The 23889-nt window shown below is 51.0% G+C and overlaps 1 protein-coding gene across 2 annotated transcripts in view; it reads left to right on the forward strand.

Annotated features, from left to right (window-relative positions):
* The window catches only part of LOC122706480 (cytochrome c oxidase assembly factor 8), a 28342-nt gene that overhangs the window by 3059 nt on the left and 1394 nt on the right, over nucleotides 1-23889 (forward strand). The window contains exons 2-5 of one of the 2 annotated variants that reach the window (XM_043921645.1): nucleotides 11311-11508; nucleotides 12228-12291; nucleotides 19005-19095; nucleotides 23698-23768. In XM_043921645.1, the coding sequence (XP_043777580.1) occupies nucleotides 11311-11508; nucleotides 12228-12291; nucleotides 19005-19095; nucleotides 23698-23768 (424 nt within the window). Of the gene's footprint in view, nucleotides 1-11310; nucleotides 11509-12227; nucleotides 12292-19004; nucleotides 19096-21586; nucleotides 21915-23697; nucleotides 23769-23889 lie in introns of those variants that run through there. The other variant, XM_043921646.1, reaches the window with a different exon arrangement.

Below are 23889 nucleotides of genomic sequence, written 5' to 3' on the forward strand. Positions count from 1 at the left end.
TTAGTAGGTGCTTTGATCATCCCTATTTACAGATGAGATTGAATAATTCAGTTCAGTTTAGTCGTTCAGTCGTGTCTGACTCTTTGCGACCCCATGGACTGCAGCACTCCAGGCCTCTCTGTCCATCACCAACTCCTGGAGTTTACTCAAACTCATGTCCATCAAGTCAGTGATGCCCTCTAACCATTTCATCCTCTGTTGTCCCCTTCTCCTCCTGCCTTTCAATCTTTCAAATGAGTCAGTTCTTCGCATTAGGTGGCCAAAGTATTGGAGCTTCAGCTTTAGCATGAAATTCATGTTCCAATGAAAATTCAGGACTGATTTCTTTTAGGATGGACTGGTTGGATCTCCTTGCAATCCAAGAGACTCTCCAGAGTCTTCTCCAACACCAAAGTTCAAAAGCATCAATTCTTTGGCCCTCAGCTTTCTTTATGGTCCAACTCTCACATCCATACATGACCAAAGCTTTGACTGGATGGACCTTTGTTGGTAATGTCTCTGCTTTTTAATATGCTGTCTAGGTTGGTCCTAACTTTTCTTCCAAGGAGCAAGCATCTTTTAATTTCATGGCTGCAGTCACCATCTACAGTGATTTTGGAGCCCCCCAAAATAAAGTCTGTCACTATTTCCACTGTTTCCCCATCTATTTCCCATGAAGTGATGGGACCAGATGCCATGATCTTAGTTTTCTCAATGTTGAGTTTTAAGCCAACTTTTTCTTTCTTTCTTTCACTTTCATCAAGAGGCTCTTTAGTTCTTCACTTTCCGCCATAAGGGTGGTGTCATCTGCATATCTGAGGTTATTGACATTTCTCCCAGAAATCTTGATTCCAGCTTGTGCTTCATCCAGCCCAGTGTTTCTCATGATGTACTCTGCATATAAGTTAAATATTAAGTAATTACTTTTCAGTAATTACTTACTTTTACAGTAAGATTGAATAATTTTTTCAAGATCATAATGCTTGCACATAGGACTATGTATGTTTTAGTTCCTTTATTTAAAAGAAGATGAATTCAAATTTTTCTTGTAGTAGTTTTTAGATGAACAAGAGCAAAGAAACAGGCCCTCAGCAGAGAGAGGTAATGTTTACTAACGACAGAGAATGGGAACTACTGATGCTACATTTTGTGTCACATTTTCATTAAGGAGACTGATCTCCAGGACTTCCCTGGACTTCCCTGGTCCAGTGGTTAAGAATCTGCTTGCCAGTTCAGAGGACTTGGGTTCCGTCCCTGGTTCAGGAAGAAACCAGATGCCGTGGGGCAACAAAGCCCGTGCCCCACAACTGCTGAGCCGGTGCCCAGGGCCTGTGCTCCGAAATGGGAGAGTAGCCTCCGCTTGCTGCAGCTGGAGAAAGCCCAGTGCAGCCAAAAACAAAGCAGAATGATCCCCAAAATTCCCAAGTTTAGATTTGGAGTGAACTTCATGGGAAGAAGTTGAAACTCAGGATACCTGGGAAACTGGTGAGAAAGCAAGTCATCGACTATTACGGTTAACGTGGATATTTCTGGTATTTAGGCCGGGGCCACACCGTCGCCAACGGAGAGGCAGAGCCCGCAGAGGGAAAAGAGCGAGGGTGGCACGCGCCACCACCGGCCTGCTGGCGGCCGGCCGGAGCGACAAACCCTTGTGTCGAGGGGCTGACTTTCAATAGATCGCAGCGAGGGAGCCGCTCTGCCCAAGTAGGAAACCCCGACCCAGAAGCAGGTCGTCTAGGAATGGTTTAGCACCAGGTTCCCCACAAACATGCGGTGCGTGACGGGCGAGGGAGCGGCCGCCTTTCCGTCCGCGCCGCATGTCCCAGGACGAAGGGCTCTCCGCACCGGACCGGTTCCGACGCGCGGCGGAGGGCGCTACGCTGCGCCCCGAGGGACTCGGGCGATAGCCCACCGGCGGGGACGGCGGGGGACCGGCTATCCGAGGCCAACGAGGCTTCCGAGGCCAACCAGGCTTCCGAGGCGCTGCCTTATCGTTCCGCCTGGGCGGGATTCTGACTTAGAGGTGTTCAGTCATAATCCCACAGATGGTAGCTTCACCCCATTGGTTCCTCAGCTAAGCACATACACCAAATGTCTATTTCTGGTATTTAAAAGCCTTTCAATAAATAGTTGGAAAACAAAGCTGAGGTGGGAGGACTTTAAAAACCATGTAGTTTAACTGTCCTATCATGAAGGTGAGGAAATTGGGACCTGGAGAGGTAAAGTGACTTGCCTGGTGTCAGAGTCAGGACTGAAACCAGGGTCGGCCCACTCTTACTCCAGTGTTTTGACGTTTCCAAATGCTTTTTCCTCACCTGTTGAAATGATCACGATTTGCCCTTGTTCTGTTAATGCAGAAAATTACATTGATTTCTTGGGTTTCTCTTTTTTTTGTTACTAATGGGAAATTTAAAATGTGCAAAGATAGAAGAATATGGGGCTTCCGTGGTGGCTCAGTGGTAAAGAATCTGCCTGCAGTGCAGGAGACCCGGTTTTGATCCCTGGGTGGAGAAGATCCCCTGGTGGAGGGCATGGCAACCCACTCTAGTATTCTTGCTTAGAGAATCCCATGGACAGAGGAGCCTGGCAGATAGCAGCCCATGGGGCCGCACAGAGTGGGACATGACTTAGTGACTAATAGCAGCAGAAGAAAATGAAGAGTTGCTCTGTATACAGTACCCTGCTTCTGCAGTCATCCAGTCATGGCTGTTTATTTCATCCTTACCACCATCCAGTGCCCCCTTCCAGATAATTTTGTGGCAAATAGCAGGCATCATATTTCATTTGTAAGTACTTCAGTATGTATCGTTAAAAGATATGGACCTAAATATATATATATATATTTATATAAAACTTAATACCATTGTCACACCTAATTATATTACAATAATTCCTTAATCCCAGCAAATTTTGAATGTTCAAATTTCTTTGTCTTAGAAATATCAGAAATGTTTCCTTTTACAGTTTGCTTGTGTCAGGATCCAAATTAGGCCTACACACTATGATTGATTAATATCCTTTTAGCTGTCTTTTAATCTATAAGCTTTGCCTCTATGCCCTTCTGTTAACAATTTTTTTTCTTTTTTTTGCTGCTCCAGGTCTTAGTTGCTGCATGCGAACTCTTAGTTGAGGCGTGTGGGATGTAGTTCCCTGACCAGGGATTGAACCCTGGGTCCCCTGCGTTGGGAACTCAGAGTCTTAGCCACTGGACCACCAGAGGTCCTCCCTTTCCTTTTTTCAGGCAGTGTTTCTGGGGGGCTCAGGGGAGTGTGTCCTTTGGATTTTGCCGAGTGCCTTCCCACGGTGTAATGTAACTGTGTGTCGCTTGTAAACAGACATCCACGTTATTGAGCCCTGACTTCGTGCGGGTTTGACTTTTTTATTTTCAGAAGGCTGCTTCATCGGTGACCGATTTTCTGATGTCACACCGGCCTTGCGCCCCCAGCGTAAACCCAGCTTGGCCCCGACGCGCTGGCCCTTCTGTGTACTGTGAACTTGGTGTGCTGGTTTGTTGAGCATCCGTCTACAGTGGGAGGCTGGGGGCTCCAGCCCTCCCAAAGGTGTTCAGTTCCCACCCCAGAGGAGCCAGACCTCTCGGCCAGGAACACACCAACCACACTGAATCTTGCCCATGTTTGTTCCTTTCATCATTGCCCGTTGACGTCCCCAGTGGCTGGCTGTGGAGTACTAACTGTGTTGTGTGCAGGCACTTCTGGGAAGGAGGGCGCTGCACAAAGTCCCGGCTTCTAGAAGGCGAGGCCCGGGGTGTGCCGGCTGAGCTCAGGAGCCTGCTGTGAGGCAGAGGGGTGGAGGGCCAGGCTGCGCCCGCAGAGCGGACAAGAAGACGCCGGCGTGGGGCTGCCGGCCTTGGCACTTTACAACTAGAGAGAAAGCTGGACGGTTCACCTCCACCCCACCCCCAGTCATGAAAGCGCAGTGTGACCGGTCGGAACAGGCGGGTCTGGCGGTTCTCCACGGCTCCCCACGCACACCCCTGCCGCCCGAGCCTCAGGAAGCTGGGCGTTGTGTGCTTGTGCTGTGAGAACCGTGAATTGCGGTAATTATTCAAACCTCAAAGGGATTCTTTCTTTTCCTCCCCCAAGCTGCTCCTTCTCCTCCCTTTTAAATAGCAGTTCTAGGGTGAACAAAGACAGAATGGATGTTTATAGGGGAGAGCAGAGGAACTATTTCCACCATAATTGAAGATAGGATCTCTCAAATTATAATGGAAACCTGAGAATGATTGAAGGAGTTGGTTCACAGAGTTCACATATAAACTGTAAATCAGTTTATCAGCAATAACTCAGAGATACCTAGGGACGGTAACCGACACACCTGCACCTTTTTGACTTGCTTCGTCACGTGTGGGTAGCTTGGGGTAGCTTCTTGAGCATTCTTCATAGGGAACCTGTCAGGACAGGTGGGGTACCGTTAGGGTGGAACCTGCCCCCCCTTTGCCTGCTGCGGCAGGGCTGGCTCCTCCCAGGCTGCTCTGCAGCCTCCCCGGCCTGCCTGAAGGAGAAGGGAGCCCCCAGCTTGCGGTGGATGTCCCCGGCGCAGGGCCCAGGCCTGTTTCCGTCTCCGCTCACTGGATCCCATTGTGTGGCTCGCCTTCAGTTTCTGAGAATGCCTGAATATCACAGATGCAAAAGCTCTGTGGGAAAAGTCCAGAAATACTTGCATAAAAGTAGTTTTTTTTTTTAAGGGCTTTTTTATTTTTATTTTTTTAGTTCTACCAGTTTACTGCTACCAACCCATCTCCCTCCACCCTCGTGCACACGTGCTCAGTCATGTGACCCCATGGACTGCAGCCCACCAGGCTCCTCTGTCCATGGACTTTTCCAGGCAAGAACACTGGAGTGGGTTGCCATTTCCTTCTCCATAAGGGCTTTTTTAAAAGGAAAGGAAAATGTGGTGACCATATGTTGTTCTTAGAATAACGGATAAACCGTTGAAGATCTTCGTTGCAGTCCTGCCTTTACTAAGAAGGATTCTCACGACAGTCTCCTGTCGAGGCGGTGTACTCCGCCCCTGCTGGTGAGGAACATAGTCTCGGTCTGCGGGGCAGGTGCGGATGCCTTTCTGCCTGTCGGGGGCCCTGTTCCTTCCACACACGAAGAATGAGTTCAGTCCCTTCCTGGGGACTGGCCGGGCCTTCGTGTGAAACTCTCCACTCTGGCTGTGCCTCTTTATGGCTCAGCTTTGCCTCCCAGTGACACCAGGAGAAGAACCAGACGAAAGTAAGAATGGTCACAGGTAAAGATGTCTTGAGTCTGCAAGAAGAAATGAATGCAGAGTGAAACAGCTGTGCCGAGCTAGTCTGGTGTGGGGTGCGCACCGGCCACGCGGAGGTGCCGGCGTGCCTAGACGTGCCCCGTCTCCCTCTGCCCGTCACCAGCAGTGGTCAGCCTGGCTTTCCCCCTCCCCTGCAGCTCTGACCTGCCCACCAGTGCCTGGACCTCCCTGGACCTCCACCTCGAGTAAGCTGTCCTCCAGAGCACGCAGCCAGTCCGCGCGCTTCTGTGTCTCTGATGTGCAGCCTTGGAGAGTCTCCCAGAGAGCCCACAGTTATGTAAGGAGCAGCTTGGTGGTGGCGGCTTCTAGCAGGCTCAGAGCTGCTCAGCGTTCTGGGGCTCGTCATTGGTGACCACCGGGTCTAGTTACACTGGTTGGATGTCTCTCCACCGGACCTTCATACAAATCAGGCTTTTTGAGGAGGAAGGGATTTCTCTGTGTAAGCGTAGAGAAAAGGAACAGGAAAGAGTTTTAGCAGCTGGGAAGAGCATTCCCCCGACACACACCTGTTCTCCAGCGGATGCAGTTCCTGCCCCCATGGGCTTGCCGTCCAGTGGGAGGCAGCTGTGTCTCCTCACCTCCCAGGGGGCTCAGGACACCCTGGGGATGCACCCTGGAAGAGACGCTAAGGCCTGTGGGGGGCGGAGGTCCGAAGTTGGCCCTATTGTCATGAAAAGAAGTTCCGTTTGGGGCCGAGGAAGGAGAGGTGGGCAGGCCTGGCTGCTAGATGCAGGTGAGGATTTTAGACTTCGTCCTGACGGGGTGAGGGGTCACTGAAGGATTTGAAGGGAAGGGATGGCGCAGGTAGGGTGGGTGCTGTGGAGAGGTCGCTCTGGCTGCAGTCTGGAGCGCTGGTGGCCCTGGGGACCCAAGTCTGGAGGCAGTTGGTGCTGCTCACGCTGGCTGAGCTCGGAACTGGAGCCGTCTGCCTGCCGCCCTGGGCCTGGAGCAGCCGCTGCGGGAGGAAGTCGGTGCAGCTGCAGCTGTTTGAATCCCCACCGGGCCTGGTGTGAGGAAGTGTTCCTTGAGCCTGGAGTTCCGTAAGCTTATTCTCTGAGCCACAAAGAAGGAGGCTTCTCAAAAGATGGCGTTTGACTCCCTTTAACTTTCATCAACTATAGGCTCTTACTGCTTTTGCATCTGTGAGAAAAATTCATCTTAATAAAAATGTTTGCATCAATCATGAAATCAGTTAGCATGAAATGGGTAGAAGGTTTTAGTTCTAGCAGCTTCATTCTCTAAAAGTCTGAAGATGATTTAAAAAAAAAGTATTGGAAGCATTAGAACCTGCTAAGATTTAATATTCATTGCTCAGAAATGAGGCTAATGGTACAGAATTATTAGTTTTAATGTATTTTTATTTATTTGGCCATGCGACGGGGCATGTGGGATCCAAGTTCCCCATCAGTGATTGAACCCGGGCCCCCTGCACTGGCAGCGTGGTGTCTTAGCCACTGGATCCCAGGAGCTTCTTAAGCTCCATTATTTCTGGGTAAATTTCGGTGAATTTTCGGCAGTATTCCACTTGTCATCAAATCTTTAACTTGTTACTCAATAATAGCTTCTTTTCAGTAATTGAACATTTTCTATCAATCTTTTTTCCCCACTCAAAAGCTATTTTTTTTTTTACCTCATCTGTCAAGGGTCCTTAAAATTTCAAAAGTTTTTTAAAAAAATACTTTTCTAGAAAACTTTGAAAGTCTGAGGGAATCATATATACTTTTCAAGATTTCCTGCTCATTCACTTATTCTAGACTCAAAATAGTTTTCTAAATAGTAAGCATTCTGATGCTGAGCTGAACCTACCACAGGTGTTTAATTAAATATCATGAATGCCAGTGCCGTCCTAATGCTGTGTTCTCAGATGTGAGGGAAAGCTTTTTGCATGGGCAGATGACCCTGGGTGTTTTATAACCAGACCTGCTGAACCGCGACGGGTGATGGCAGAGCAGATGTCACCGCCTGGAATGCTCTCTGTGGTCTGAATCATTCATGCTGAGTGGCTGCCCCAAGCTCTGTAACCCACTTCCGACCAAACCCGACGCGCTCCTGGTCGTGTTTAAACTCTCCCTGTTTTTGGACTGCTTGGGAATTTAGACGATTTAGGAAGGTCACAGCGTCCGAGGCAAGTAGAACGCCGGCTGTTGGCGCTGTTTAGCTGTCTGCTTCAGTCAGTGGCAGGTTCTCAGGATGCTTGGTGTGGGTTGGTGATGATTAGTGGAGGCCATCCCAACGAGAACGGTCAGTGTTTCCTAAACAGTGACTTGGTTTCCTTTCTCAGTCTCCACTTGGTCCTCTAGCTGTCAGGGGTTGAGTCTGGGGACCTAAGAGATGGTCAGACTGCTCCGTGGACGGAAGGCTGAGGCCCGCGCGGAGAGCTGAGCTTCCCTGGCCTCACCTTCCTCCCGTGCCGCTCCTGCCAGGGGAGCCATCGCAGAACCCGCGGCTGCCCCGGCGAGCTGCGCTGGTCAGAAATCATTAGCTCTTAAACCCACGTTTCTCAAGTTAAATGATCAGTAAGCCGCTTACCGATAGAAAAAAAGCTGCTTTATCTTCAATTTTACAAACCGTGTGTCTCTATCTTTAGTGAAAGTGGTGAAAATGAAGGACTGAAATATCCTGAATGAAATGCCTGCTAAATGCAAAAGAACCGTGAATTATGTTCAGTATGGTAATTTTCTTTCCTTATAAGTTTTACCGCTCTCTTGTCGCCTTTGCTGAGTGCAGTTTGTTTATTTTTTAGAAAGATGTGTCTTTGGGCTGCCCGCCTTCGTTGCTTTGTGTAGGCTGTCCCTAGCTGTGGTGAGCGGGCCTCTCCTCGCTGCAGCGCCTGCTTCTCTTGTGAAGCTCAGGCTCCAGGGCATGGGCACAGCAGTTGCGGCTCAGGGGCTGAGCTGCTCCGCGGCACGTGGAGCCTTCCCAGACCAGGGATGGAACCCGTGTACTCTGCGTTGGCAGGCGGGTTCTCAGCCACTGGACCATCAGGAAAGTGCCAAGAGATTTCCAAATTTACTGTTATTTTTCCCCATGAATTATGGTTACATTGACCTTTGATCAGCAAATGGAAAGCTAGTCTTTTGATTGCTTAGCTGATTTTTTTTAAAATATCAGGTTTATTGAAGTCCAGTTCACATATAATAAAATTTACTAAAACACATACACCACAATTCAAGGTACTGATCACCTTCACCACCCCCAGAAAATGCCTTTGTAGTCACCCTCTTCCTCCTCGCCAGCACCTGTCTTTCTCAAGATGCTTCGGCAGTAGAATCACCCAGCATGCGGCCTCCTTGGTGCCTCTGAGAGTCACGCACGTCACCTGCAGTCTCCTCTGTTGTCAGGTGGTATCTGTCACACGGACACAACGTGCTGTGTTTTTCCCCTCATCAGTGGAAAGGCATTTGGGCTGTTTCCAGATTTTGGTGGTTATACATAAAGCCACTTTAAACAGTCATATCTAGGTTTTATTGTGAACATATGTACTCATGCACCTTGGGTAAATAACCTGGGAAGGGGTTGCTGGGTTGCGTGTTAAGTGTGTGTTTAATATTATAAGGAAGTGCAGGCTTTTTCCCAAAGTGGTTGTACCATTTTGCATTGCCACAAGCAATATTTTTTTTTCACAAGCAATATTTAAGAGCTTGATTGTTTTACATTCTTGACAGCTCTTGCTTTGGCAGGTTTTATTTTTTTTAATAGCCATATTAATAGGTGTGGAGTGGTATCTCATTGTGGTTTTGATTTGCATTTCCCTATTGACTCATGATGTTGAGCATTTTTTTTTTTTTATGTGCTTGTTTGCCATCTTTATATCTTCTTGGGAAGCTTTTAGATATTTTGCCCATTTTTAAATTGGGTTGTATGTTTTCTTATCATGGAGTTTTGAGACATCTTTGTATGTTCAAGAAACAAGTCCTTTTACAGATTTGCATGTATATTCTCCCAGCCTGTGGCTTGTCATTTGATTTTCCTAATAGTATCTTTAGGAGAAGAGACAGTTTTAACTTTGGTGAAGCCCAGTTCATTTACTCGTTCTTTTGTGGGTTGTGCTTTTGGTGATGATGTGAGAAATCTTTGCCTAATCTAAGAGTGTAGAATTTTTACTGTGTTTTAGGAATTTTATGGATTACACTTTATATTTTAGGTCTTTGGTCCGTCTTGCGTTAATTTTTGTATACGGTATAAAGCACAAGTTGACACTTTGTTTTTGGTCAGGATGTAAATTTTCCCAGTACCGTTGTTGAACATGTTTGGTGCTGTTGTTGTTCAGTCACTGAGTCATGTTGACTCTTTGTGCCCCATGGACTGCAGCACACCAGACTTCCCTGTTCATCACCATCTCCCAGAGTTTACTCAAACTCACGTCCATTGAGTCGTTGATGCCATCCAACCATCTTATCCTCTTTTGCCCCCTTCTCCTTTTGCCCTCAGTCTTTCCCAGCATCAGTGTCTTTTTTCCAGTGAGTTGCCTCTTCACATCAGATGACCAAAGTATTGCAGTTTCAGCTTCAGCATTAACCTAAATGTTAATTTCCTTTAAGATTGCCTGGTTTGATCTCCTGGCAGTCCAAGGGACTGTCAAGTATTCTCTAGGACCATAGATGGAAAGCATCAATTCTTCAGAGCTCAGCCTTCTTTATGGTCCAACTCTCATATCTGTACATGACTCCTGGAAAAACCATAGCTTTAAGTATATGGACCTTGTTGGCAAAGTGGTGTCTCTGCTTTTTAATATGCTGTCTAGGTTTGTCATAGCTTTTCTTCCAAGGAGCAAGTATCTTTTAATTTCGTGGCTATAGTCTCTACGCCCAAGCCTTTGACTGTGTGGATCACAACAAACTGTGGAAAATTCTTCAGGAGATGGGAATACCAGACTACCTGACCAGGCTCCTGAGAAATCTGTATGCAGGTCAAGAAGCAACAGTTAGAATTGTATGTGAACAACAGACTCGTTCCAAATCAGGAAAGGAGTATGTCAAGGCTATATATTGTCACCCTGCTTATTTAATTTATATGCAGAGTACATCATGCAAATTGCCAGGCTGGATGAAGCACAAGCTGGAATCAAGATTGCCAGGAGAAATATCAATAACCTCAGGTATGCAGATGACACCACCCTTATGGCAGAAAGTGAAGAAGAACTAAAGAGCCTCTTGATGAAAGTGAAAGAGAAGAATGAAAAAACTGGCTGAAAACTCAACATTGAGAAAACTAAGATCATGGCATCTGGTCCCATTACTTCATGGCAAATAGATGGGGAAATAATGGAAACAGTGAGAGACTTTATTTTCTTGGGCTCCAAAATCACTGCAGATGGTGACTGCAGCCATGAAATTAAAAGACATTTGCTCCTTGGAAGGAAAGCTGTGACCAACCTAGACAGCATATTAAAAAGCAGAGACATTACTTTGCCAACAAAGGTCTGTCTAGTCAAAGCTATGGTTTTTCCAGTGGTCATGTATGTGAGAGTTGAACTGTAAAGAAAGCTGAACGCCAGAGAATTGATGCTTTTGAACTGTGATGTTGGAGAAGACTCTTGAGAGTCCCTTGGACTGCAAGGAGATCCAGCCAGTCAATCCTAAAGGAAATCAGTCCTGAATATTCATTGGAAGGACTGATGCTGAAGCTGAAACTCCAATACTTTGGCCACCTGATGCAAAGAATTGACTCATTGGAAATGACCCTGATGCTACGAAAGACTGAAGGCAGGAGAAGGGGATGGCAGAGGATGAGATGGTTGGATGGCATCACCAACTTGATGGACATGAGTTTGAGTAAGCTCCAGGAGTTGGTAATGGACAGACATGGAAGCCTGGCGTGCTTTATTCCATGGGGTCACAAAGAGTCAGACACAACTGAGCCACTGAACTGAACTGTTTGTGTTAATGCTGTTTATTACAGTTAAATTTGGATATTCTCTGGCACATAGTCTTTAAAAGAGGACGTTAACAAGGGTCTTTAATAAATCTGGACTGTTCATTTTATAATACTAGAGATTCATTTAGTTGTATATTAACTCCACGCTTTTTGTTGAAGGTCTCAAGATTCTGCCCTCCAAGAAAATCTCGCCATGATTGGATAGGACCTCCAGATAAATATTCAAACCTTCGACCTATTCACTTTTACATCCCTGAAAATGAGTCACCACTGGAACAAAAGCTAAGAGAATTGAGACAAGAAACACAAGAATGGAACCAACAGTTCTGGGCAGACCAGAATTTGACTTTTCATAAGGTATGTTTAGATTTCAGGTCAGAATGAGAAATAATACAGTTGGCCACTTGGGGGCGCTGAATCTTTAGTATCTGCTCTGCCTTTCAGTTACTTGGTAGCTTCTCAGTCCCTCCCCTCCATACATATACATGTGTGTGTATATACACATGTTTAAAATCAACGTGTAACTGTAGAGAAGGAACATTGGTCCTCCATAGACTCACGGGTCTTGAGACTCTCCAAGAACTAAAGGGAGTGAGTAGCAGGGCCAGAGCTAGAACTGTGGACTCCCGTGTATCACGCGTGTGTGTGTGTGTGTGTGTGTGTGTGTGTGAGAACAAGGGGGTCTAGGATGTGTTGTCATTCTTCCTGAGAATCCAGAATTCTTAACAGCGTGCTCATCAGTAAACTACACCAGAAAGAAGTGTAACTGTTCTAACCCAGGAGGAAGACTTCGGCGGGGTGTGTTTATCCATTTGGGCAGGCTAAGTCAAATGGAGTGTATTTATCTTCTGTGGATTTATAAACAAACAGTGTCTCCCTAAGTTTATTAAAGCTCTCAGTTTCAAATCCTCTCTCAAGCAGGGAACTTTTAACTAAGTCGAGATGGTTTAAAACGGGCTTTGAGATGGGCCGCTTCTCAGGAAACCCACATCCAGACTTCTCCAGAGCGCTGAGAGCTTGTCCTAGCCGAGGAAAACAGACGAAGAAAGGGAGTTCTGATAGCTGTCTTCTTTTAGGAAAAAGAAGAATTTGTTCGCTCAAGACTCAAAGCCAAAGGCCTGGATCTGAGAACCGAATCAGGTTAGTTTGTTCTTTCTCTGTTCTCCCTGTTTTCTTGGAGTAACTGTATGGGAAGATGAAGAAGCGAGGATGCTGGGGGCTTCCGTGGCAGACTGCAAGGGGCACCGGTCGGACCCCTGGCCAAGGAACCAAGATCCTGCTTGTCTCTCTGCACAGCCAAGAAAAGAAGCGGGGCCTGGGGGGAAGCAGTGGAAGAAGCAGCGGAAGCTCGGGGGGCAGGTTTGGCTCCGTGGGGCAGGCCTATTCTCTGCGGCACGTGTTTCTGTCCTCCCCACGTTCCCACTTCTCCCTCTGGACGAGGTCAGCCCACTTACCATGCTGGGTTGTTCCAGTTGATGACCTCTTGCTGACCTTTGGACTTCCATCCGAGGTCCCGTGGCTTCAGCAGCCTCTCTGTCCTGTGCTGGCCTCTTCCCCGGATCCCTGGCGGCAGTTCCTGGTCCCGCCGGCCATGAGCTGGAGGCCACGGGGTCATCCTGGAAGCCTCGACCCCGCCCCCGCCCCCTGTGGTCTCCCCCCCCCCCCTCCCCCCCCCCCCCCCCCCCCCCCCCGGTTTACCTCTTAGCCGTGCTCAGCACCTTCGCTGCTCCCTGTCCTGGAAACACGGCTTTAATTCAGGCCCTCATTAACTCTGCCTAGCGCGGTATCTTCCTGACCGGCTCCCTGGCCCCCAGTCTTGGAATCAGGGCTCTTCAAGCTTTCTGTAAAGAGCTGGATAGTAAACAGTGGAGTCTTTCTCGGCCATGAGGGTCTCTCCTTCAACTACTCAACTCTGCTGTTGTTCTGTGAAAGCAGCTGTAGAAAATACATAAATTAATGGGTGTGAACTTGCCCCAATAATACTTTATTTACAAAACCAGGTGGTAGGCTAGGTTTGGCCTACAGGCTGTAGTTTAGCCACTCATGTCTGAAACCCATTCTTTGCAGTGTAGCCAGACTCTTCTGCAAAATGCAGCTTTGACACTGCCACTCAGCTTGTTTAGGCGTTTAAATTTCCTGTGGCGGCGGAAGGACATGCTCCTCCGCATGTGTGGATTGGGTGTGGATTGGAGGCTGGCCTGGCCCCTGCCCTGTCCCACCCCTTTCCCGGCTCCTTCCCCAGGCCGCGCCCCTGGTGTGCCCGCACAAGCTGCACTCAGTTCCCCCTGCCTTGCTGTGCCGTCCTTTCTTTGTGGGTGGAGAGTCTAGTGCTCAAAATAGCCTTTCATCGTTTTCTCCTCCGGCTGTTGATGTTAGACTGAATGTTTTATACTGGTGGTTAAGCAGACGTCTCCTGTGAAAACATTCTGATGGAAAACCTGAAACCACTGACCCCAAAAGCCAGGTCCGTGTTGGGCCAGAGCACCGTCACTCTGCAGCCTTGCTGGTGTGAGTTAGAATTCGGGGCTGGGGCGGGGGGAGTAGCCCCCGTGCTGGGCTCGGCCGTGTGCGGTCTGCTGCACGGCCCCATCCAGGGTCTGCGAGGGCAGGAGCCAGCAAAGGTGCGATGTCCCAGCAGGGTTTGTTTGTTCGTTTGTTTGTTTTACTGAGCAATGAATACATTTTTAATTAATTTATTTGGTTGCATCAGGATCGTCACTGTGGCATGAGGGATCTTCCGTTCTGTACACGGGCTTCTCTCTAGCTGTGGTGTGTGAGCTTAGCTGCTCCTTGCCGTGTGGGGTCTTAGTTCCCTGACCAGGGATCAGACCTGCATCCCCTGCGTTGGCAAGCGGATTCTTAACCACTGGACGACCAGGGAAGTCCCCAGCAACAAATATTTTAATTTCTGTTTTATTTTTTATGAAGACAATCTTCAAGTTTTTTTTTTTTTTCCAAATACAAAGCTAAACCACGAGCAGGTGCAACTGAGACGTTTTATCTTGCATTTGCGCACTCCCTTTGAATCCTCCAAGTGTGGGGCCAGGGCGGGGGCCTCGAGGTGAGGACGGGCTCTCTTCCCAAAGCCTGGAATGATGGCCCCGATTCCAGGACTGCGCTGCTATTTGCACGTATTTTCTGCTGTTTCCCGCAGTGACTCCTTGAAGTGGAAACTATTAGTTAATGTTGTTCTCTGGAAGGACTGATGCTAAAGCTGAAGCTCCAGTGCTTTGGCCACCAAGATGCAAAGAGCCAACTCACTGGGAAAGACCCTGATGCTGGGAAAGACTGAGGGCAGGAGGAGAAGGGGGTGGCAGAGAACAAGACGGTTGGATGGCATCACTGACTCAGTGGACATGAGTTTGGGCAAACTCTTGGAGATGGTGAAGGGCAAGGAGGCCTGGTGTGCTGTAGTCCAAGGGGTTGCAAAAAGATGGACATGACTGACCGACCAAACAACAACTGTTACTTTTACCGTTTTGTGGAGGAAGTGACTGAGGGCAAGCTGTTTGACCAGAATCACACAGTGAGTAAGTGGAGGGGGCCCAGGTCCCATCCTGTAGAATGGGTCCCAGGCCACGGCCACGAGCCCTCTCCTAACAGATGGGGAAGTTGTTCTGGGTCTTTTGTTAATATTGTGGATTCTTACTGATGGCGTGACTGAGTATTGAAAGACGGGCCTTAATTAGATATCAGATTAGTTTGGTAAGAAAACAGGAAGGAATGTGTTGAAGGAAGGACTCATGGAGGGATCTGCCCGCTGTGTCAGCTGTTTGAACGGTTACCAGCTTGCAGTGATGGAAATGCTGTGTGTATGGCGGGGTGGGTGGGTGGGGGGGGGGTGGTGACGGGTGTGTCTGCCCCTCAGGCCAGAACCCGCATGTGTGATACCTGAGTGTAGGGGTCCCACAGAACCCAGGGAGGAGGAAGTTTGTGTAATGAATGGTGTTGGAGAAAGTAAGTACTTTTAGCCCAAACAGGTCAATTTAGATTCATGCTCCTTTTAATTTGAATATATTCCAAACGGATCAGGTTAATTATTAAGAATCAGTTGTTCCTGAAGTAAAAAGTTAAGTACATCACTCCCAACTGTAGAAAGTCTAGCAGGATAAAAGGGAGCCTCCATTATCGGAGTAGTGGCGAGTCCCTGCGCTTGCCAGTAAGGGCAGAGGATTCAAGGACGTCAGAACCGACACTGTCTGGCTTGGGTAGCGTTCGCCGTGGTCTCTCCTGGAAAGGAGAGTTTGCTGAGGAGACAGGGAAGTGCCGAGACCTGGGCGCGGGCCGCGCTGACCCCAGTGTCCCAGGAGCCCCGCACGCCTCCCCCCTCCCGTGTGCACTCCGCTCTGCCCCCTGCTTCGGCCTTCTCTTGCTGTGAATGGGCTTTCCCTCCCAGGTCCGAGGAGGTCAGCAGCCCGAGGCTCCTCCCAGGCCGGCTCTGTCCAGGGAGCGGGTCAGCTCCACACATGGTGCCCAGCAGGCCCGAGGGCTGGGCAGGCAGAGGGGCCCGCGTCCCGAGACACTTTAGCAGTGGACCGCAGGATGGGGGGTTTGTGGCAGAGATGGGGAGGCAGTCTGGACTCTGTGAAAAGCCTTAACAAATTTGTAGAAGTAACAGGACACCTACAGATGAATAATGTGACTCCAAGAAAAAAATTTGCTCAAACTCCATATTTTGCAGTGCGTGTTAAACCAGCAGCCAGGCCTCGTTTGACACTTACTGAATTCAAGGGGAAGACATTTTCCCAGCTGCCTTCCAGAAGGATTCAGCTGCATTAAGTACGCATATGCCAGGAGGCAGGGAAATTCTGGCCACAGAATCTCTAAGAATTTATCTTGGAGAAAGGGCTCTCCGTGCCCCATGCGGCAGCGTCCCTCATAACCAGCGGTGGGAGCATCTGTGCCGCGCCACGCTAAGTTGCTTTGGTCATGTCCGAGTCTTTTGCGGCTGTCGCCCACCGGGCTCTTCTGTCCATGGGATTGTGCGGGCAAGAGTCCACAGAGTGGGTTGCCGTGCCCGCCTCCAAGGGATCTTCCCGACGCGGGGATCCAATCTACATCTCCTGCAGCTCCTGCATTGTAGGTGGATTCTTTACCATCTGAGCCAGCAGGGAAGCATCTAATAATTTTAGATAAGATAAGGCCATGGGGGCCCACTGGCTCTAGAACATTCGCTGGAATGTTCTGCAGCAGTGGAGAAAAATTGTTGACTTAATTTCAAGTGCAAAAAGCAGAATACCATGGCTTCATCTCTGCCTGTCCCCAGATTGAACCTCGCTTGCAGGGCAGGTGTGGGAGGCCTCTCGCCCCTTATTCCTTTCACTGCTAGAGTGTTTGTGCAGGTGTGGGGGGTGCCGTCAAGATGGGTTTACTTAGTCAGCTGGTGTTTATGAAACACCCTCTAGGTTCTCAGGGAACGTGTAATCAATTAGGTTGTTCCACCCATCTTTTTCATTTTACCAATTCAGTGTCACATGGCAGTGTTGACAGATGTGGAATCCGAATTACTCAGCAGTCATGGTGCATCTGCTTTATGCTGAGCGTCACCCGGGAACGTTTGGGCAGGACCCCAAACTCGACCAGTAGCTGAAGGTGGCACCCTGCCTGTCCTTAGCACCCTGGGGCCCCTGCCCCTCTGCCCGCAGTGGTGATGGGTGCGCCCCTCTGTTTCCTGCCCAGCCCGCCTGCCACGCGGCTATGACTCTCTTTGTCTCAAAGCAGCCTTGTGAGGTGTGCTGTGGTGATCCACGTCCTGGAGATGGGAGACGCCACAGGCTGGCTGCGGGCCAGTGAGGGTCAGAACCCTGTCCAGGGAGCCGCCACCTGCTGTGCCCAAACGGCGCTGCCCTCCTCCTCTACCCCTCCCGTCCTGGGAGCGGCTGGGGACACTGGAGGAGGGCGCCCACTCGCCTCTCCCTGGAGGACTGCCGGGGCCCCACCCCCTGAGGCTGCCAGCCCCATGCCCCCGGCCCTGCCTGCCCCTCCCACTCATGCCGGGCTCCCCGCTTGGTGTCTGCAGACCCTCATTGGCTCTGCCTGGGCTGCCCCCTTTCTCTGCCCTGCGGGATCCTATTCATCCTTCAAGACCCAGCCAGACGGTCACCTTCCCTGGAGCCTTCAGCGTCCCTCTCCTCCTTGGGCGGCGGCTGTTCCCCCTCTTTCCCTGGTTAGCATCCATGCATTGGTTGATTTCCAGTGTTTTTCCAACGCCCGCCACATCCCAGGCTAGTCTGGGGGCTAGTGGGGACAAGAGAGCCGTGGCCCTGCCTTTGTGGGCTGGTTTCCTCAGGTGGGGTGGGAGGGTGCCCCGCTCAGGCAGTGCTCTTCACACCCTGGTCATTGACCCCTGGAGGAGGAAGAAGCTGGGAGGGCAGACGGAGTGGGCGTTTCCACAGGGGCCTCCGGGAAGCCTCTCGTGGGGGAGGCAATGGGGGAGGTTGGCAGAGGATCTTCTAGATGGAGGTTTTGAGGAGCAGCAGGGGCCTGAGTCAGAGGAGCGAGGACTTCACGCAGGCAGGGGTGTCCAGGTGGCACGCGGGCCCCTCGTTAGGCTGGCAGGGATGTGGCGCTTGTCTCCTGTCTGGGGATGGCCACGATCGTGCTGTGCGGCGCAGCGCTGGCCACGGCCCTCCTGTTTCTCTAAAGCTGTGCCTGGGGGTTGCCTTCCCGGCTCTGTCTGTGTCTCCCCCAAATCCTGGTGGGCTGGAAGCGTCAGCGTCGCTCTGCATTCGGGAGACTCGGCCTCCACCTGGAGACGGTATCCGTCGGGGGCGGGTGGACTCACCCTCCCCGTGGGTGCGCGCTGCACGCGCAGGAGCTTGGGCCTTCTAAGCCCGAGTGCCCCCCCACGTGGTCGCCTTCCTTCACCCGGAGCCCCGGTCTGCTGGGCCGTCCTGCGTCACAGGAGCCCTACTGCGCACCCCGGCAGGCTGTGGCCCCTGTTCTGTGTGGCCTGGCGGGTCTGGTGGGCGTGTGGGGGTGCAGGGGAGCCCCGAGAGTGGGCGCCGCGCTGGGCATCTCCTCCCGTGAGGTGAGCAGGGTCTAATGATAGAGGAAGATAGTTTGTCCTCCCTAAGTCTTTTTTTATCACTGAGACATAATCCTCTCACCACAGAACGCACACTTTCTGGTGCTGACTAGACTGCACACCCGTCACCACCGTCTGACCCCCGAGAAGAAAGTCTGTACCCACCGGCAGTCGTTCCCAGCTGCCTCCTCCCACCAGCCCCCGGCAGCCACCACTCCTGTCTCCGTGGGTTTATCTATTCTGGGCGTTCCCAGATAAATGGCATCCCATACAGGCACCCCTTATGTGTACTCTGAAGACGCTGTGGTTTTCTCACAGATTAGATGTTTTATAGAGCAGGTCTGTTGGCACAGTTTTTACAACAGCAGTGTTTTGTAATTAAGTTATGTATGTTTTTTAGGAGATAATGCTATTGCACACATAATAGACCACAGTATGGTGTAAACATACCTTTAAAAGAATGTTTATTTGGCCACGCTGGGTCTCAGTTGCAGCACCCAGGGTCTTCGTTGTGGCGTACAGACCTAGCTGTGGCTCAGGAGCTTAGCTGTTCCTCGGCATGTGGAATCTCAGTTCCCCGACCTGGGACTGAACCCTCATCCCCTGAATTGCAAGGCGCATTCTTAACCCCTGGACTACCGGGAAGTCCCTAGAATTGTTTTAATTTTATTTTCAATTTGTATGTTGCATGTGAATCAGAACACAGCTGACGTCCGTGTGTTGACGGTGCATCCTGCAGCCCCGCTGGACTCATCCACTATCTCCAGTGATCGTCTGTAGAACCTTCTCCTTAAGTCTTAACGTTCAAGTTGTATTTAATTTTTAGGTCAGAAAGCAACGTTGAATGCAGAAGAAATGGCTGACTTTTACAAGGAATTTTTAAGTAAAAATTTCCAGAAGCACATGTATTATAACAGGTGGGTGTCTGCTTTTTTCCTGAAAATCTGAAAATCACATGCATGTTGGCAGGGATCGTTTTGCTCCCTGAATTTAACATTTTTGTCTATGTTTAAAGTAGACATTGCTATCAACTTAATTTTTGTCCTTTTAAATAAAGTGGATGGCTCACAGTTACTGCGTGGCCGCCCCCTGGCAGGGTGCACCGCTTGGGTGTAGAGAGTGGGTTCTGCCCGCATGCTCACTGCCGGTAAGGGGAGCACAGCCCGGGGCAGGGGCAGCCGGAGGGGTCACGGCATCTCGTGTTTGAAAGCGGGGAGCCCAGCGGGGTCGGGGGGAGTGGCCCAGCAGGCAGCAGCAGGGGCTCCTGCAGGCCAGAGGCGGAGCCGTTTCAGCCGTTCGAGGAGGAGGAGGATGAGGACGGAGCAGTGGAGTCAGAAAGGGAGCATTTTCCTGACGCAGTGACAGGTCTGGGCACAGTCGCCCGCAGCTGCCGGAGGCACTGGGCGGCAAGGCCGACGGGGACGCCACCGTGGCTGGGCCTGGCTGACGGCGCCCGGGCTCCCGGGGCCTCTTCACGCCGGGCGGGGCGAGGCCGTGGCCTGTGCGCGAGGCGGTGAGACGCGGGGAGGCCCTCACCCGCGCGGGGGCTGCCGTCTGCCCGGCCCCCGGGTCTGACGCCAGGTTACGGGAAGGAGACGAGAGGGCGCTCACAGGCCGTGCCTCAGTGAGGGCTTGAGGACCCAGCCCCCAGAGGCTGGGGGTGCTGCGAGACAGATGTTCTGGTTTCAGCGAGTAACGAGGGTGGAGAAAAGTGAACGAGGGGAGAGACCACCTATTATTTTTGACAGAGGAAACCAAGCAGTCACTGTGTATTAGGCTGTATTAATACACAGGGACTGTGAATGGTAAGCGATCGTTCACTTTATCAGATGCAGTGATGGTATTGCGGTTCTGTGTGTTTAAAAAGCATTTAAAAAGTGCTTTGACGATGCACAATAACACATGTTCCCAGGTAGAGTGACAGGATGTGGTCTGAGGTTCACTCTGACATTCCTGGAGCAGTGACCATGCCGGATGGGCAGGTGGGGCAGGGTCCGGAGCTTGATCTGATGGTCGAGGCTGGAGGAGCTCTCGAGTGACGCGCGAACGTGAAGCCCAGTCCTGCAGCGTCCAGATTCTGTTGCAGACGCTGTTGTGTGTTGCTCTGAACTAGATGAATTATTCAGTCAAGCCAGGTTTCCCTGGACCTTTGATTTCTGGCGTGAACATAGTAGGTTGACATCTTGCTTCCTCTCTGGCCAGCTCGATGTGTCCCCTGCGGCACCTCGAGCAGAGAGGCGTGTAGAGAGCGGGCCCGGCGGTAATGGAGCCTGAGCGCCCCCTCGCCGTGGCCTCACCTCCCCCGTCCCTGCTTTCTTTAGGAAACAGGCAGAGCTTAGTCTGTCTTCTCCACTGCGCTTTATCAGTGGGGTTGTCTGCATGCTGCAGTGGAATCTGGCTTTCCCTTAACATGGGAACTTTCGTCTCCATGGGATACCAGTTTTCTTTTTCCTAGAAGCCTTTGTTATTTATTTCGGGCGTTGCTTCCCATTTATCACGTCCCTTGTGGAGAGGGATTTCTTTCTGGTCCTGTGAAGGCTCCTCTTGCCTTTAAGCCCTTGGTATTCTGTGTCTTCCATGCTGAGATCCAGTCAGTCCTTCGAGTCCCACCCAGCTGGACTAGCAGTTCCATGTTCCCGCATTGGCTCATTTGGACGAAAAGCGTTGGCACTTGTTGCATTCTGCTTCCCAGGGCTCTGCACTGGGAGTCTGGAATGTGCGCGTTCCGTTGGGAAACCTGCCAAGTGCTGCCCATTCAGCTGCTGACAACGTGGTGAATTTGCAAGTTCCGACATGTTCTGTAGATTAACTCACAGGCGAGTGTGCCTGTGACAGCCTGTAACTCCATCCTAGTATTTTATTTCAATGAGAAGCTTTAGAGACACAAGTTATCCAAAAGCCCAAATCACCTAGAAGAAGAAGGTATGGAACTTTATGATGCTGGCATTTGCGATAAGCTAGTGTCTCAAGATGGAGTGCTTGTGGCATGTGCGTCTTACGCAAATAAGGGGCCAGAGCCAGGCGGGTCCCTACCGGTCCCCTCTGCGCCTACAGAGCCTGCGGTCCTGCTGCTGAGTGGCCACGCCCCCATCACTCTGTGCTGTTTCCTGGAGGATGCCACAGGGCTCTGGGGCTTCAAGGCTTCTGAAGGCTCTTTTGGAGCTTCTAGCAAAAATCAGAGGAGGGTTGCAGCGGCCTCCAGGAGTGGAAAGGGGGACCCTGGGCACATCAGCCTGATGAAAGTCCAGGTGCAAGGAGAGCAGGCTTTTGTGGACAGGTGAGCTTTAGTGAGGGCGGGAAAAGGCAGAGCTGGTGTGGAGGGGCGGGGGAGGAGGCAGTTCAGAGGCCTGGTCGCTGGCCCTGGGGTTCTGAGCGTGTGTCACATGTGCTCATCTTGTTCCCTTGTAGGGACTGGTACAAGCGTAATTTTGCCATCACCTTCTTCATGGGAAAAGTGGCCCTGGAGAGGATTTGGAACAAGCTTAGACCGAAACAGAAGACCAGCAGTTAGGAGCCCACCCTCACCCATCCACCCGGTTCCTCGTCTGAGGTTCCTCGGGGAGCAGCTGTCTCTGGGACTCGTTTCACAAGGGTTCTGAAACCTGTGAGCGCAGGGCAGGCTGGAGGACGCGGGTCCTAGTACGTACGCCGAGGCCCACGCGGCTCCGTCCTGACTGCAAATATTCCACGCTGGCTCTTGGCCACTGAGATGATGGCAAATAAAACACAAGCACTGTCCTCTGAGTTTTTGAATTACACCAGTTTGAAAGAGAGGGCTTCCCAAGTGGCTCAGTAGTAAAAGAATCCACCTCCAATGCAGGAGACGCACGGTTGATCCCTGGGTTGGGAGGCTTTCCTGGCGAAGGAAATGGCAACCTGTTCTAGTGTTTTTGCCTGGAGAATCCCATGGACAGAAGAGCCCCCGGGCTATAGTCCATGGGGTCGCAAAGAGCCAGACACGACTGAGCGCACACGCACAATTTGGAAGAGAGCAATATAAAAATATTAATAAACTTTGACTGAAACATTCGACCCCACTGACGGGAATGACCTGGAAGCTGGCTGCGGTGTCTCCATGGCCTCCCCGACCGGTGGGCCCTGGTGACTGGCGATCCCAGGTCCAGGCCCTGAAGACACGCAGCTGTCCTGGGAGTTGCACAGACCCCAGGGGCCCGAAGGGGTGCCTTGGAGTTTTCTCGGTTTACCCCAGTGAGGCAGAGCCTTTTCCCCAAGTTTTCCACAACAGATTGCTACGGGTCATAGCCTTCTCTTTCAATCCTTGTGAAAGCAGCATTGTTTGAAGTAGGGTTATGTGGTTATAAAATGATGAGGCTCCCTCTGTGCTGTGTCCTGGAGCCGTGGCGGTGGGCGGGAGGGCTGTCCTCAAGGACAGACGAAACATCTGGATTTTACCAAAAGGCAAAGGTTTTTATTCCAAAATGAGGTGTGACAGTGGTCGACAGGCTAGGTTTCTTCCGTAGCTTACTAACTGCCACCGAAGATGACCTCCAAGGAGAAATTCCGGAGCCCAGGGGAAGCACACACACACCCCCACCCACACCCTAGGCTTCTAAGGGCCCCGCGGACAGACGTGGGAATGCCGAGGTGCCGGGTGAGGCTGCGCGGTCCGTCAGCTCTGTGGACTCTTAACCCAGTGTCCACAGAGGTCCCCACGGAGTGGAGCACGTACACCAAGCAGCCTGAAACACCAGGCTTCCCAGGAATAACCCCATCTCACTCATCACGCCACCGCTCAACACAGCCCATCTCCAGCCGGGTGACACCGCGGGTCTGTGGAGAGACAGCAGCAGGGCCAGGGGGCCAGGCAGGGCCCTGGTTCCGTGTGAGCGAGCCTGGAGGCATGAACCGTTCTTCGGCCTTTTTTGTTGTTGTTGCTCTCTGGCTTTTAATTCTTGCTCCCATCTGGTCAGACTCACTGACTGGCTTTCAGGTTATTTAAGTCTTAAATGGGAAAGATTGAAGTCAGAAGGAGAAGAGGGCAACAGAGGATGAGATGGTTGGATGGCATCACCGATTCAATGGACAGGAACTTGGGCAAACTCCAGGGGGTAGTGAGGGACAGGAAAGCCTGGCGTGCTGCAGTCCACGAGGTCGCAGAGTCAGACACGACTTGCCGACTGAACAACAACATGTTCTCCCAACAACTTCCAGTGGTATGGTTTCTAATTCCTTTTGCGGATCAATTTTTAGAGATTTTGAGGGTGTCTTTTCACAGTAACCAGTTGCAAACAGTTAAAAGATCCCTCTTGTTATGAGTTACCATCTCTGTGAAGACTGAGGGAGAGCTTGAAAATGGCCACCTGTGGGCTGGTGAGCGGCCATGCAGACGCAGGTGTGTCCTGAGACGCCCTCTGAGATCCCGAGGTCCCGGCGGTTTGCCTGGACCTCCCGACAGCTGATTTATAGGCTCACTGAGCAAATGCATTCTGGGCTTCAGCTGGTGGCCTGGTGACACATTCCCTGTATTTGTCTTGTCCAAGAACGTCTTCCCTCCGCAGCTCTTCCTGCACGGGTCATAATCTGCCTCCTTGGGGCAGGCCTCCTGAGGTTTCAAAGGACAGAACCTTAGGTAAGCTCTGGGCAAGGGTCAGGGGCAAGTAACAGGTGGAAGCCAGAGGTCTCCAGGAACAGGCCCCGTGGGCCTCCACACTGGGGAAAGCCCAGCAGCCAGGGCCGCTGTATCCCCAGGC

The sequence above is a fragment of the Cervus elaphus genome, chromosome 13, assembly GCF_910594005.1.
Source record: "Cervus elaphus chromosome 13, mCerEla1.1, whole genome shotgun sequence".
Taxonomy (NCBI): domain Eukaryota; kingdom Metazoa; phylum Chordata; class Mammalia; order Artiodactyla; family Cervidae; genus Cervus; species Cervus elaphus.